The sequence below is a fragment of the Peromyscus leucopus genome, chromosome 15, assembly GCF_004664715.2.
Source record: "Peromyscus leucopus breed LL Stock chromosome 15, UCI_PerLeu_2.1, whole genome shotgun sequence".
NCBI classification, from domain to species: Eukaryota; Metazoa; Chordata; class Mammalia; order Rodentia; family Cricetidae; genus Peromyscus; species Peromyscus leucopus.
The window spans coordinates 44,493,864-44,510,716 of NC_051076.1; the positions used below are offsets into that span (position 1 = coordinate 44,493,864).

General features: G+C 34.5%; 1 protein-coding gene across 1 annotated transcript in view; it reads left to right on the plus strand.

Annotated features, from left to right (window-relative positions):
• Positions 1–10,302, plus strand: part of Rgs21 (regulator of G protein signaling 21) — a 44,992-nt gene extending 34,690 nt beyond the window's left edge. The window contains exon 5 of the mRNA XM_028884626.1: positions 10,099–10,302. Within this exon, the coding sequence (XP_028740459.1) occupies positions 10,099–10,302 (204 nt within the window). The remainder of the gene's footprint in view (positions 1–10,098) is intronic.
• Positions 10,303–16,853: the final 6,551 nt, after the last annotated feature.

The following is a 16,853-nucleotide window of genomic DNA, read 5'->3' on the forward strand; positions in this document are numbered from 1 at the left end:
AAATTATATTCTATATATGTCATCAGTTAAAATATATATATTGAGAGACTAGGGATATGATTCAGCAGTAAAATCTCCGGTTGCTCTTGCAAACAACCTGAGTTCGGTTCCCAGCACCTACATGTTAACTCACATCACACTCTGTTACTCAGGTTCCACAGAATCTGACCTCTTCTGGTCTCCACAGACTTGATGTGGCTCACACACACATATGTAGGCAAAACACTCATATACATAAAATAAAGAAAATAAATCTTAAAAACTAAGAGCAATATCAAGTCTCAAGTCCACTGTTTTACCCACTATTACTAGTAACCAGTAGTTCACTCCCATTCTGTGAGATTAGAAAGTGTGCAGTAACACCACAGGAGAGTGTTTGTAAATTATATAAATTCAGAGGCTAGGTTGCAGCCTGCTGTCAGAGTGCATAATGAACATGCACAAGGCTCTGAGTTAAATTGCTCGCAATTGAACTAATTGGACTAATTAAAACAAATATGGGTTGTTATTCGTTTTTGGCTCTTTTGGGGGGGCCTTGCCACCCAACTCCCAAATAAATTCACACATTGAGTCTTATTATTACTTATGAATGCCCAGCCTTAGGTTGGCTTAGTTTCTAGCCAGCTTTTCTTAACTTAATTATCCATCTCCTTTTTTGCCTCCGGGCTTTTCCTGTTCTCTTACTTCTGTAAATCTTACTCTTACTTCGTGGCTTGCTGGTTGTGTAGCTGGGTGGCTGGCCCCTGATGTCCTTCCCTTTTCTGGCTCCCTCTTGATCCCCTTTTCCAGATTTCTTCCTCTATATATTATCTCTGCCTGCCAGCCCTGCCTATCCTTTCTCCTGCCTTGCTGTTGGCCAGTTCTTTATTAGACCATCAAGTGTTTTAGACAGGCACAATAATACAGCTTCACAGAGTTAAATAAATGCAACATAAACAAAAGTAACACACCTTCAAATAAGATTCTACAACAAATATGTCCAAATTTAGTCTCATTTTATCATCAAACAATGGAAAAGATTCTTTCCTTATTTTATTTTTTTTATTTTCATTTACTTTTTTAAATTTTGGAGGCAATTTCCTATATGACTACTGTATTTACACCATTTTCAGCTCCTTTCTTCTCTTTAACTCCTCCACACCTGCTACTCCCTCTCAAACTCATAAGGTGTTCTTTAATCTTCACTTCCACATATACACACATACTACTGAGTACATTTAGTGTTGCTCATATGTGCATGCATTTAAGGCTGACCACTTGGGCTTGAATTATCTTGTGGGGCTCATCCCTGAAGAAAACTGATTCATTCTCTGCAGCCATTGCCTATAGTTCTTTATCTAAGGGTGGGGCTATGTGAAATTTCCTCTATCTATACTGGCATGTCAACCAGTGTTGTCATTAGGTGCAACTTCTCTGTTATGTTGAGAAGACACTATCTTACAGCAGGTGTCCTATACTCTGACTCTTATAATCTTTATTCCCTTGCCCCAGCACTCCCTAAACCTTAGCTACAGGTGATGCATTGTAGGTGTATGAGTTCAGTATAAGCACTTCACAGTTAATTATTCTCTGCATTTTACTACTCATGGATCTCATCTATTACAAAAAAAGTCTCTCTAAGGAAAAGTATGAGCTACATTTACCTATGGTTATAAGGATATGTAAACAGAATAAGTTATTTAATTATAATGTTTCTCTAGTTTTATTAAAAGTAAAATTTATATAAATAGAAAACTGGCTTAAAATGCAAGAGTAAGTATAAAACAGATGAATATCTGATCAGAACAGACTTATGATTCTGACAAAGGGCATTATTTATTTCAAAAAAATTAGTTTGAAGATGGAGTGAGGAAATAGGTATGTGCCTTGTTGGTATAGAGGGACCTATGAAGTGTGCAGCTGTATTTTCCTCTATTACTGTAATAACATTTTGTATTCTCCATCCTATATTCATTCTCATATTTCATTTTAGTGTCAATTCTCCAATGCATTGAAGTCACTTTGAGAATTATTTTTATTTACTAGTTAATGATAACTAACAGTTTACTCCCAACTATAATTATCTCCAAATATATTTATTTTGTTCATTTCTTAGTTGCGCTCCATTTTAATCATTTATTGACGGTTGTGTATATATTGTATACTACACACTATGTTGGTATATTGGAAAAAAGAGACACTATTGATTCCTCAGTAGATGAGCTACCCATCTTATTGGGAAGACTCAAGATTTAAAGAATTACAATAGGTTTCACAAGCATCATCATGGGCAAATGTAAAGAGGAAACTATGTAAGGAGAAACTCTGAGTCTAGGAGATCAGGAAATATATATATATATATATATATATATATATATATATATATATATATATATATATATATATATCGGAAAAGCTAAGTGGTAAAGCTTGACTAGGATTTGAGAAGAGATGGAAATGAGTAGAACAAGAAGGGGAGAATAAAGGTCAGATGAATGGGAGAAACAAGAGTCAAGGAAAGGACCATCTACACCCAAAGCAATTGACCTAAGCAGCATGAGGCTGTGTGGCAAGGTGTTAAAAAAAGCCACTATGCTGTTCATATCACCTTTCATTCTGAACTATCTTTTAATCTATAGTCAATTAAAGGTATCTCTTTTTTAAAAAAGTGCAAGAGATGATAGATGATGACAGACAGACAGACAGATGATAGAAACAGAAATAGAGAATGATGACTAAAGAAACTGGAATAGCTGCCAAGTGCTTTTATGAGGACTGTCTTGTTTCACCAGCCCCTTCATTCACTGCCTTAGAGAAATGTTACCAGCATCTATGGTGCAGGAGAAAAATGTCCTGAACTTTAGAGATGTTGAGAATAAATAATGATAATGATGAGCCTGCCGGCCACCAGGATCTGTGAGGAAGGATGTTTTCAGCCTATGCTTCTAGGTTTCAAATTCCTTCTCTAGACCTGCTCCTCATTTTTAAGTGTTTATGACATAGACTGGGAGCCTTGATATTTATCCTAAAGGCAGAAGAAAGCAAAGAGTAACATGAAATGCTTCTTCTTTTCTATGAAATATTTCATTTTCCTTCTCATATTTTCCCTAATTTGTTTGACATCTTAGACTATGAAGCTCAGGTTCAAATATGGTATTAGGAAACAAAGGGTGACATGAATGTTTCTTCTAATTGTATGTTTTTTTAAGCTTTGGTTTCAAATATCTTTTTATTATTTATTTATTTATTTTACAACCTGACCACAATTTCTCCTACCTTTTCTCCTCACATTCCCTTTCCCTACCTCCTCAATCTACGCTTTCTCTGTTTCTGTTCAGAAAGGGACAGGCCTTCCATGGGTATCAGCAAAGCATGGCATATCAACTTGTCATAAGACTAAGCACCTCCCCTTGGATTTAGACTGGCCAAGGCAATCCAGTATGAGGAATAGGTTCCCAAGAGCCAGCCAAAGCATTAGTGACAGCCCCTGCCCTCATTGTTAGGAGTCACACAATAGACCAAGTTTCAGAATTCTAGAGGTTGGTCCTATGCAGGCTCCCTGATTGTTGGTTCAGACTCTGTGGGTCTTATGAGCCAAGTTAGCTGTTTCAGTGGGTTTTCTTGTGATGTCTTTGATCCCTCTGGCTCCTATAATCCCCCTCCCTCTCTTAAGCAGGAATCCCTGAACTTGGCCTAATGTTTGCCTGTGGGTCTCTGTATCTATTTCTATCAGTCACTGGATGAAGGCCCTCTAATGACAATTAGAGTCATCACCAATCTGATCATAGAGGATGGTCAGTCCAGACTACATATTTACTATTTCTAGGAGTCTTACCTGGGGTCATCCTTGTAGATTTATGGGAGTTTCCCTTGTATACAGTTTCTCCCTGACCCAGAAAATGCCCACTTTCCAGTCACCCTTTCAGTATTATCTTCCTCCTCTCACTCCCACAACCAGATCTCTCAAGTTCCCATGCCCACCCACCCCAATCCACCCAGGAGATATCTTCTATTTCCCCTTCCCAAGGAAGACCAAGGAGTATGCATTTCAAATTAAAAACACAAACCTCATGCATTCTTTAAGCTTCCCTGTATTCTTGTGTCTTCTAACCTGGGACAACCAAGTTGATGTTGGTGATAAAGTCATGAACTGGACTCCCTCCCAGCCCAGCCATACTAACAACAACAAAAAGCCCCAGCATATATTTTTAGACATATGTATACATCATGATTTCATATGTGTCAGCTCCTTTTCCCGTGGAAGTTGAAGAGGCATCTGGTTCTCATTCAATCCCATCTTTGCTTTGACTACATGTCTAATTAATCAAGGTGCATTTAATTCTATTCCCTTTCTTTCCCTTGCCCAATTTAATGCATTAGCAATGCTTCCCAACTTGTGTCATCTATTTCTGTCACCAAAGCCACTGATAACAAGCAGATACAGTGTTGAGCAGGCACAGATTCCCTGTACATGCTGCAAAAGGCTATGTCTTCTTTAATTGCAACCTTTGGGAATATATTTCAGGGTGTTCATTTGCCTTTAATGATGCCAAAAATGAAGTAATACATGAAGTGTTAGTATTGATTACAGAGAATTAATCACCAAAAACATGATTACAGATGGCTTTGATTTAAATAGTGATTTTTAAGCGCTGCCATGAATGAAGTCTACGAAGGTACCTGCTCAGTCTTTATAAGACCTTTTACTTATTCATGCTTATATCCTTTGCTTAAAGACAGTCTCCTGTTACACTATACATCCTAAAGGAGGAACAGCCATGTAATTTGAATGTGGGAGCAGAACTGAGAACTTCATTCAAATTATGTAAAAATATATAAATCACAGTTTAGAGTCAAAAGAGAGAGCCAACAGGTACACTTTAAAACACATTCTTCCTGTGAAAACAATTTGTTGAAAGCTGAAAGAATATAAAAATGCTGGTGTAGAAAACAAAAACGGATTTGTCTTGCATATCTTTCAGCTAACCAATGCTCATAACTATGAAAATTTTCTGGACCGTATAATAAAAATGTTTTAACTACAACAAACATCATCCTGAGAACCACCATCTCAAGGCCAGACTTATCCATGTCAACTGCACCAAGGCCTTTTCCAAAACCAGAAGGACTCAGAAGCCTTAAAGTAGCTGTGAAGAAATCTCAACTGTCCTTTCATAAAAATCACAAGTAACAAGTTTCCTGTTTTCTGAGATTGGCAGTGTAGTACTCTGAATTAAAGAAGATAACATTTTGAAATGTAAGCAAATAAAATAACTGTTTCTCAAAGTACCTAAAATCAAAAAGAGTATCTATATTAGCAAAAGTGAATATTCATTTATATTTTAATATATATTGCTATATATTTACTTTGATATAAACAATAGCTATATTTTAATACATATAATAAATTTATATATATACAAAAATTGAAAGCTGAGTGCTATTTCCCATTCAAAGCTTTCATCTACCGACATCTTTTAAATCTCAGTTAGTGGCAACTCTGTTTTGCCATTGTTTTGACTAGATCATGGTAAACATCTCTACATGCTTGTCCATTCTTCATTCTTTTTCTCACAGTCCATATCTAATAAGCATTTCTATCATCCTTCAGGGTATGCCCCGAACCCTGACATTCTTAAGATGCTTTCTCTGGTCATAACGACTGGGCAATAAGTCCTCTTGGCCCTATTACTAACTGTGTTTGGAAGATACACAAGATGTCCCTGCAGCGTCACTCTCTAACCCACCACCTATTGCCTACCTGACTGGTAAGGTTTCTAGATCATCTTCCCTGTATTGAGACCTTGTTATTGGGGCCACTCAGACTCAGTCACTATTCAAACACATGTTCACATTGTTTAAAATTCTCCTCATTATGCTCACTATACATAAAAGCGGTAGAGAGCTCCAGGGCCTACCACCTGCTTAACTCACCCAGCTCTTGCCTCTCCCCCTTTGAAGCCTAGCAGGCTTCTTTCAGTGAGTCCTCCCACAGGCATGGCCCAGATTTTGTATTTCCTACTCATAAAGATACTTCAAAGGCCAGTTTCAAATCTCATTTTCTTGGGAGAGACCTGCTTCTAGAAAGCATATTTTTTTTCTTTTGGATTGACTTCTCATTATGATTTTCTTCAGAATCTTACATTCTAGCACAGTTCTACACAACTTTTTAATATATACCGTAAATGAGTTAAACTCGGGAAATATCATACATAAAATGGCTAGCTTTAAAATATATGATACATTTTCCTAAACAATAAGAACATAAATGTAATCATTTTATAGCTGTATATGACAGTGAACATAAAAGATATACATGAGAGCAATTAGCATATCAGTATTTACATTCCACTTCAAATTGTTTCCCTATTTTAGACATATTTATATATTCTTGCAAATTATTTTTTAGTTGAATTTATTTTTCAAAATTTTTGTCATCAGATAAAACAGACTTGCTAAGGAAAATAAAACCAGAAAGAAAAGAGGACAGATTACTGGAAATGAATATCCATTCTGCTGGTATTTTTGAGAGATGTAGAAAATGAACAATTTAGAAAAAAATGGAAGAGATAGAAAATAAAAGACAGGTTGATTTCCATCCCTTGAACTGTTGAGTGCCTTTGTTGTAACAAGTTTCCTTTCTTGGATAACCAAAATTAAACTCAACAATAACTAAAGCTTTCATATACAAATCTGTTTATAAACATAAGCCTTATTTCTCAAGATTTCTACATCAAAACTACACATAATAACAAGAAAATAACAGAGACATCTATTCTGTGATACTGTGACTCAGATGTCACAGAGAGTTGTTTCACATATATATCACAGAAAATTAATGGAATTCTATAATATACGTATAATAAACAGCACATTGGTAAAAATGACATAGTAATACATTACACAGTGTTGCAAAGAAAAGATTTTATATGAAATATCAAAGAGAAAGAAAAAACATTAAGTAGTAAAACCTGAACTGTAGGCACAAAAGTGAAAATGAAAAAAATTACTGTGAGCTCCAAGATCAAAGGCACAATTTACACAGACACAGAAACACACAGAAACACACACACACACACACACACACACACACACACACACACTCACTCACTCACTCACTCACTCACTCACAGTAATGATTAGAGAAGAAAGAGGCATCAAGGATGAGTCCTGTGTATCAAGCTTGAACAAGTTGAAGAAAATAATGACATTTATATAAACATGTGAGAGTGATGATTTTGTCACTAACATTAAGCTGAATTGTCAAGACACATCTTCATAAAACTACTGATTATCTCATGGGAACAAAGATATGCTCACCACTCACTGAGTTATCAATGGCTGAGGCTGGCAGTTCCTTGGCTGGGAAGCAAGCACATCAGAAATGAATACATTTTGGTAACAATATTAATTAGAATTAATGGATTTAAATGGAATTCTTTTTAAAATTTGGAATGGTTTTAAATAAACATATAAGATTTCTTCACTTGAGTTTTACAATATGTATTTATTGGGTCCTTAGCCATCTGAGGAATGCAGAAAGTGTAAATATCTGACAGATTCTCTCTGATGAAACACCTTTTGTAAGATCACAATTTTTTTAATCTGCTCATAATCCCACAAGGAAAATATTACTTGAGTTTAATCTGAAAGACAAAAAGTCTTGTGGAAGACTTATATAAGAACAGCCATTTTGTTGAGCAGGATAATATGAAAAACATGTTCAGAAGTAGCAAAACATAGAGAATATGCTGGGAATTTTCTAGTTTTGTTAGAATATGGCATGTACATAGAAACGGGGTATATCTCAGTGGTAGAGCTGCTGGCTGCAGAATGGACATAGAACAAAAGAAATGGGTAACTCAGGACTACACCACAAAGGACATGAATGCATACATAAGACATGATTATGATCACAAAGGGGGTAGTGATGATAGAGAAGATGATGGTAATGGTGACTTGGAAACAGTATATATAACTCTTCAGTACGCACCAATTAGCTACAGTCAGTCAAACCTCTTCTGGAGAATGTCTAAATATAATAGGATAAGTTGTTCCACATATCATCGGGGGGATATAAATCACTAAAGATGCTGTTGAAGAATTTCTGCATTGAAGAAACAAATTGTAGCTTATATTCACATATCTCTATAACACAAGATACTTAAAAAAAATAGGTTAGCATGGGTGTTTGCAAGACAAGTAGTCACTGTTCATTCATTCATTCATTCTACTACAGTGAAGGCTAAATTCATTATCACAGCACGTAAGATCTACTATACTTGGCTTAGCCTTCTTCAGATCTCACACTACACAGAACTCAGGTTTCTTCTTTTGCAAATCACACACCAGCAAACCAGGCAAGTATCTCTTCATAACTTCAAATTCTTTCCTGCATCAGGATTTTGCACTGTTTATCTGTCAGAAATCTTTCTCCAAAATCTTAGATCTGACTTTGTATTGTTCAGTTTTAACTATGATAAATTTTATTTCATCATATATCTGTTGCAAAAATAGAGAAAACATTTGGCACATAATAGACAGCCTTGTCATTTGGATCCACCAATGGATCTCCCTCTTGTTATGTCCTCTGACTATCAATAGACTAGGCATCAATGTTAGAGGATAGATTTGAAAATGATCATGTGCCCTAGAAAATGAAGAAGGAGCAACTGATTCCAGGTTTTAGAATGTTTAATGAAGTTTCAACATTATATCTGGATCTTTGAGGAAGAATCAAAGAAACTGATCAAAAAGATAAAATTATAGATGTATCTGGAACCAATGAGTATCTGAAATCCTCATCAAAGGAAACTATATGAGGCCTGATCATGCTCTTTTGATGACTCTTTCCCAATTCATTATTTTTTATTAATCTTTTTCCTGAAATAATGGTTACTAAAATGTTTTATAATATTATTCATTGGTAAATAAAACTCTTTAAGAGCCCTTATCGTTCCCTTTTTTCCTAGAAAATTGAAAGTATAGATTTGAGTTTCTTATACACAGGCAAGTTAGGAGCTGAATTGGATTTAATTGCAGCTCTGTCTACCTATCACTTAGCCTTACTTCAATGCTACATAAGTGGAATTTATAAGTTTTCCTTTACCAAATTCCCGAATTGTAACACTTTATCAGTTCTCAGATTTTCTCCTGAGATGATCTCATTCTATCCCATAAATATCTATTGATTTCTTATTATGTGGTGAGTATTCAGCTAAGTACTAGAAATAATGATAAATGAGATACAGCACCTGCCTTTGGGAAGCTTATAATATTAAGATTCGAATATATTTTATATGTCATGAATATTTTTAGTTTAATTCAATAGCCTTGGATAAAACTGTTGCTGCTCAAATATCCTGGGATATGGATAGAGAAGTTGGTCTGAACTTTAAAAGTTTTTCTGGAGAATGGTGTGTTCTAATACAATAAAACACTGCTAGGCCCTTCTGGAGACTGGTGTGTTCCAATATAATAGATCACTTAGACCATTCTGGAGACACAACACTGGATTTGGTTTCTTCTGTAGTGGTGGTGGTAGTGTTTGTTTGTTTGTTTTTAATTGTATTTATGTATGTATGGGTGTATATACTTGAATATATGCATATTTTGATCTTTAGGACATACAATGGCAGTGAAGAAAAGGTATAATCTGATTTCATTTTGCCAAATAGGAAGAAACAAAATAGAAAAGCAATGCTATGGGAGTCCAGAAGTTTTGCTAAATACATGGAGAGTGATAAAACACCATCTAGGATATTATAGTTATTCCTAGGTAAAGTACACATTTGGAATTCAGATCAATGTTAGAAAAAATAAACTGGTATGAAAGAAGAGATATTTCAAATCATAATGTGTCTTGTGTGCATTTTCACTTTGCCTTTTTAAAACACTAGAAGTCAGCTTCTGCTGTTTCTTGTCAATGCCACCCCCCTCAAGCTATGACCAATTTAAAACCAAGAATGTGTTTGTCATGTCAAAAAAAATGCATGATCTTGCTGATATTTTCCATCAAATAAGTTTGTGTTTGGAAAAATTCAGCAATACGTGTATCCTGATAAGCCGTGCATGTTTTGAAAAATCTTGTGTAATTACATGCAATCTTCCTTTCTACAGATTAACATTGACTTCAGTACCAGAGATCTCATCTCAAGGAATATTGCTGAACCAACTCCAAAATGCTTTGATGAGGCTCAGAAACTAATTTATAGTCTCATGGCCAAGGATTCATTTCCTCGTTTTCTAAAGTCAGAAATTTATAAGAAACTGGTAAATAGCCAACAGGTTGGAAATCATAAAAGATGGCTGCCTTTCCTGTGAAGAAGGTAAATGAAAATAGTCCACTAAAATGCTACAATATTTAAAATATACAAACAATGAAAAACATTTTAGGGTTTAGAAAATGTTTTTACTTCATCAGAATACATATGTGTGTATATATATACATATATATGGATATATATGCATACATATTTGTGACTATCTAAACAGTGTGTTACAAATTTAGTCATTTTATCAGGTACTTAGAAATCTACAGGAAGAATACAGAGTGAGTTCATGAAGATAAATATACTTTCAATCATAAGTGAATAATTTTATAGATTATAATTTCAAGAAAAATATACATATCTTTATGTCACGGAGTTGAAGACTGCTTAACATCATATACAACATTTTAAATACCATTTGCATTATTCAAAAACCTCACTTCTATAAAAGGAAAAGTTCTGAACCTAAACATAATTTTTCATTTGCTGGATTCAGCTGTTCCTTGTGAACGGTAATTGATAATGTGATGATTGTCTGAACTACTGTGGCTTTCAAGTTAAAAAGAAAACTTAATGGATGTGTGCACACTTATGCATAAGCCTGATAGTTCCAGAGACCAATTTTTTCAAAGTCTATTACTTGGCTCAACAATCACCCGACATAGATGTGTGTATATGAAAAGAGCCTTAGGAGTGGTGGATTTTATATTCTCCTACTAAGAGAAACAGAGATGAAAGAAGCACAATCAACTGCAAATGATGATTAATGTAGCAGTGACTGTCCCATAAAGCAAAAAGTTATTGAAGTATCATCTATTCCATTGTGGGTTAAGAATCTATTTGCTCACTCAGTACTGGAATTTGCCCATAATATCCAAATAAAATTTAAAATTTTTATTTTCCTAAATGATTTTTTATGTAAATGTGACAAAAGTAAATTATTTCTGTATATGAAAGGTTGTAATGATTCAACAGATTATTGTGTTTCCATTTTATTTTCACAGATTTATTTATGTCCAATGCCTTTATGTATTTGAGGCTGAGAGTTATAAAATGGAGGGAAAACACCAGAGACTTACTTTGTTTCCATGAACTATTCATTTGGTAGACAAAAATCTTGCCTCCTCCTCCTCATGGAAAACCAACACATAAACACATGCAAATGGACTATTCCCTGGGTACTTGCAAATTCTTCCAAGCCCAGCATAACACAAATGAACTGACATGTTTGGAGATTTTCGTTCAGTAGTGTAATATATCTATACTATAACAGCATTTCTTCTGGAGGTTCTAACATCAGTATCTTTTTTAAAATGGCATATTTTATTTATTCCAGGAAATGTAAGGCATCCAAAAATCATAAAATCATATTCTTACTTCCAAATAGAGAGGGAAAAAAAAAACCCTGAGAGCTCTGTTGTTTCTTGAGATCACACATCTGGTGAGTGGCAGAGCTGTAAGAGCAGTGGATGTCATCACATTGTCACACTGACGCTTGATCCAAGACAGCAGTGTTGTCCTTTTCCACTTGACTTGCACCGAAGTGTGGAATCTGAACTCCTACAAATCCTCCCACACTCTGGCAGGATGCCACGAATGTTTGAATCGTCTCTACAGTCGGTTTGTAACTTATTATCAAACAGCAAAACTTTTATCATTGGCTTTAGTGAAGAAAAGGAGCCTCCAAACCCATGTTCACCACCTTGAGGCCATAGGAGCTCGATGTACCACATAGCAATATATGGAGATCAGCACGGTTTGTTTAACACTGGGTGTTAAATGACCTCATACATAATACCAACCTAAGATTAGCCACAGAAGACCCCACTTTCTACCACCTCTACTCACTTTCTACCATGAGTCATAATTCCAGGGCTTCCAATCAGAAAACGAATCAATGACAGGATTTTGAAATATTCAGTAATGAGGATTTTAGGAAAATATCGTGAGTACCTCCTCCATACCTGAATCTGTTCATGACTCTTTCATACTACATGTTATTGTAATCCATAGTTATCATGAGTCACTTTATAAATGTAAATGAAAGAAGAAAAGATTCCTTAAAAATGTGAAAGAAGGAAACATCTTGATTATGAAATCAAACATTCAATAGTGCTGTATTAAAGCATTTCCACTGACTTAAAGAAATGAGGTTATTAAAATCTAAAACTAAGCAATAACAGGCTAATAAAATTACAAGATAATTGAGCAGAAATATGAAAGAAAACATTCATATTATAAGAGGGTTCTTTGTATTGTTTTAGCTTTTATGTTTGTTCTTTTATTTTTTTTTGAGATAAGGTTTCTGTCCATGAGGCTGGCCTCAAACTCACACTCTTCATGCTCTGACCTCTGACTACTGGAATCATAGTCATGAGCCATCTCACCCATGTATTTGCCTTTTCTATTTCCCAACACTTCTTACAGAGTATGTGTTAGCAGGAGATATCACCCATCAGTAGATTACACTGAAGAAAGTCAGATGATCTATTTTCTAAAAGAACCTTAGACTCTAGTAATTTTATGTGTTACAATAATCATAAATTTACTATAGATTATTTACATATCAAATATTAGTAATTTGATTAATGTGGAATTTTCCACTTACACAAATGTAGTTTCTTATATCTAAGTAGGAAATATCTATTCCAATTTCAAGATAAAATCAGAGGACAATATTTGATACCATCAAATCCTAAAACCTTTTGGCATTACAAAGAAGATGTAATCTCCAACATTACTTTCCCAAACTTAATTCTGTTTTCTGCCTACCATAGAGAGAAGTCTTTCCATCACTTTCATTGCTTCATTTTCTCTGTAGTAGTTCTTAACATGTGTGGCCTAGCAATTTTGTGTTCCAATGTGCTCTTGATAAGGGTGTATGCTGCTTAGTAAAAGTAAAGGAATGTCAGTTCTGTTTTGTTTCCAGTACCCCTTTAATGAATATTAGCATCATTCTGGCTTTTTAAACAACAGTGACATTCAGGGCCACAACATTGAGGATAGTTGAGATTTTTTTTCTTTTCCATAAAAATTTAGGAGGAGATCATTTCTGTTATCCTAGACTTGAAATTGAGAATAAACTTGCCCTTTATTCTGTATTGGTAAACTCTATGCATTCCCAATCAAAGACCTTCAGTTGTGAGCCTCTCTTACTTCCTCAGCACACATCAGAAGTGTTAATTCTGTTTCTCTCAACTTAACAATAGGAAAAGAAAAAAAACATACAATATTGTTAAATACTTATTGGATAATACTCCAAGTCATGAAAGATATACAGTAATGTAACTGTAATGTAAGCAGTCAGTTTGGATCACTACAGAAAAACCTAACCTTTGTGTGTATGGTGGGGGGGGGGTCAGAGAGCCAACAGAAAAAAAATATTCTCTTTGAGAACTACACAGAATGTTCGGTATCAGCATCACTAATCTCAGATTTGCCTCCCATGCAAAAAAAAAAAAAAATCTGTCTCTAGCCTTCACCCACACAAGCCCTATATAGCAATTTGAATACAATTATGGCTGATATTGGCCTTCTTTACTTTCCAGCCACATAGTAAAGCAATTTATTTCATAGTGCAGTCAATTAATTTAAAATGAACTCTTTCTACAACTATGTAAAAAGGTGGGGTGTTGTCAGAACAGTAATCAATTATTATGTGTATAAAGAGTCACACAGGCCGTGTGCCTCTTTTTGTCAGATTTTCCATTGCATTTTAATGGGTAAATATCAGGAATGAATGTTAAGTGGTAGCTACTTAGAGAATGCCATTGAAGGAAAAAAAAAAACGTGTTTTAATAATTGCTATTTATAGATTATATTAGAATACAGAATATATGCATAATTACTTCTAATTTTAAATGCGTAGACATAAGACTGTCTATAAGTGAAACAAAGGCTGTTTTACCTCTTTGTTATTAGTGCATATTAACTGAACAAAGCACTGTGTTTCTCTGTGATATTTTCATACAGATGTATAACATACCTTGATCACTTTGATCATCTCACCCTCCATTATCCTCTCTTGTCCCTCTCCCCAACTCCCCTTCTATTTTCACAAAAGATCTTAATTTTTAAGAAACCACATCATGTTTTCCCCTTTTAAGTAAGGATGGTTGTAAACCATGTACATTGACACATGGTATTAATTCTACCACTGTGAAAGGAGGAGCTCAAGTTTGAGGACTACCTAAGTTAGATTGTGTGTGTGCATGCGTGTGTGTGTGTGTGTGTGTGTGTGTGTGTGTGTGTGTGTGTGTGCATATATATATTCCCGGATGTATTGTAACAGAAAAATCCTAATGACATTTAATCAAGTTATTAATCTGCCATTAAATAGCTATGTTTGGCATTATATCAATATTAAAGTTTTTGAATATTCCTAAGAAATAAAAATTATCATCGTGTGTATGTGTGCATGGGTACATGTAAATGCACACGTGTGTGTTTATGTATATGGAGATCAAAAGTGATGTCAGGTATCTTTCTTGATGACTTTTGGGTTTTGTTTTGTTTTGTTTTATTTTTTGTTTGTTTTTTGTTCATTGTTTTTCGAGACAGGGTTTCTCTGTGCAATTTTGGTCCCTGTCCTGGATCTCTATCTGTAGACCAGGCTGGCCTCGAACTCACAGAGATCCACCTGGCTCTGCCTCCCGAGTGCTGGGATTAAAGTTGTGCACCACCACAGATCAGCTCTTGATGACTTATTACTTTAACGTTTGAGAAGGGGATCTGTAACTGAAACCGGCACTTTTCAGTTAGCTAGACAGGCTGGAGCTGCTTCATTACCAACCCCACACTTGTAACTATGGAGTAACTTAGCTACAGTCCTCACGCTTGTGTGGCAAACACATGTGTGAACTGTGCTGTCTCCATAGCCCTGAAAATTTTCTCATTCAATGCCATGTTTTCCTTACATAAATTTAAGCATTTATTTCTGTTTTCAAAAGTAAGAATTTTTTTGAAACATTTGGTTCTTTCCAGTGGTGTGGGTTCTTTGTTCAAATAACTTTACTTCTTTATGTATTTAGAAAAAGAGTTTATAATACTTGAAACATTAATGTTGGAAATGGTGATGACTTAGACAAAGATATAATAAATGGCTGGTACATTTAATAAAAACTAATGAGAAATAATACAGATTTTGTAATTTAGTTGTACTGAATGATTATAATTATTCCTTGTAGTTTTCAATAATAATGTTATTTTTACAGTGTCAGTGTAGGTCTTTAAATAATAAATATTTTGTGCATGATACCTTTGAATTACTGTTTTCATTCTACTTTCCAAATATGTATTGTTTACTCTATAAATATAGTCCTGAATTCAAAATCATGTGTTTTACACAGAACTTTAGAAAAATCACTATTGTTAGATAGGAAAAAGTACGGCTTTAATATTAGCCATTTAAATAATTAATTTGAGTTTAAAATCTATGAAAATATGCCGCAACTCTTAGTTTAAAAACCAGGACACATTAGGGAAGATTTACATTGTTGAATTTATGATTGAGCTACTGAACTTTAACTTTAAAATAATTGTTTCTTATGAAATAAATCCATTGATATATTTGTAGGTTTTTCTTCTAGAAGCAATCTCTTTAAAAATTAAATAAATCCTAACAGTTGAAGGATACAGATTGAACTCCAACAATGTTTTAGGCAAGTAAAATTCATTTCTCCAAATATGGATTTTATATTAAGTAGAAAGTTGATGTCATGACATAATGGCTTTGAAAAATTTGAAAACCTGTTGAAAAACCTAAAGACATATACATATATACATGAACAGCATACATATTAACTTAATGAACTTTTTACATGTAAGTTTCCATTTGGGGGAAAGTTAATGACTTCAATCTTTACAAACTATACTAATTAAAATAAGAATAAAGCCTTAGGAAAATCATAAAATGAAATAATATTAATCAAGTCAGATTTATTTTCCTGATCAATACCTTTCTTAAAATAAGAGAAATAGTATACAATGTATTCATTTTATCATTCTATAAATAATTAAAAAACAATCATAAATTGTGAAACATGAGATCATTTCTTGTCAATGTTAAGGACTGTTACAGTATACTCAGTGTTTAATAGCTACTGTCTAGTCTTCAGAATTTCTTACTAAAACACTTTTGAGGTAAGCTATAAAAATAACAAAAGATTGTGGTGATATTGTGTCTCCCAATGTATTGTGCACCCTAATAAACTTATCTGGTCAGAGAACAGAAAAGCCAGTAGACAGACATAGAGGCCAGAAAATGGTGGCACATACACTTTTAATCCTAGCATTCTGAAGGCAGAAATCCATCCGGATCTTTGTGATTTCAAAGCCACACTGGAAACAGCCAGGCATAGTGACACATACCTTTAATTCCTGCGCTTGAGATCTCATGTCTTGTTTGGGAAAAACACATGCCTTTAATCTTAGAAAATGATGGCAGGAGGGCAGAAAGGTATATAAGGCACGAGAACCAGGAACTAGACTGTTTTTGAGCTTTTAGCTTTTAGCAGCAGTTCAGCTGAGATCTATTTGGATGAGGATTTGGAGGCTATCAGTCTGAGGAAACAAGATCAACTGAGGAATTGGCAAGGTGAGGTA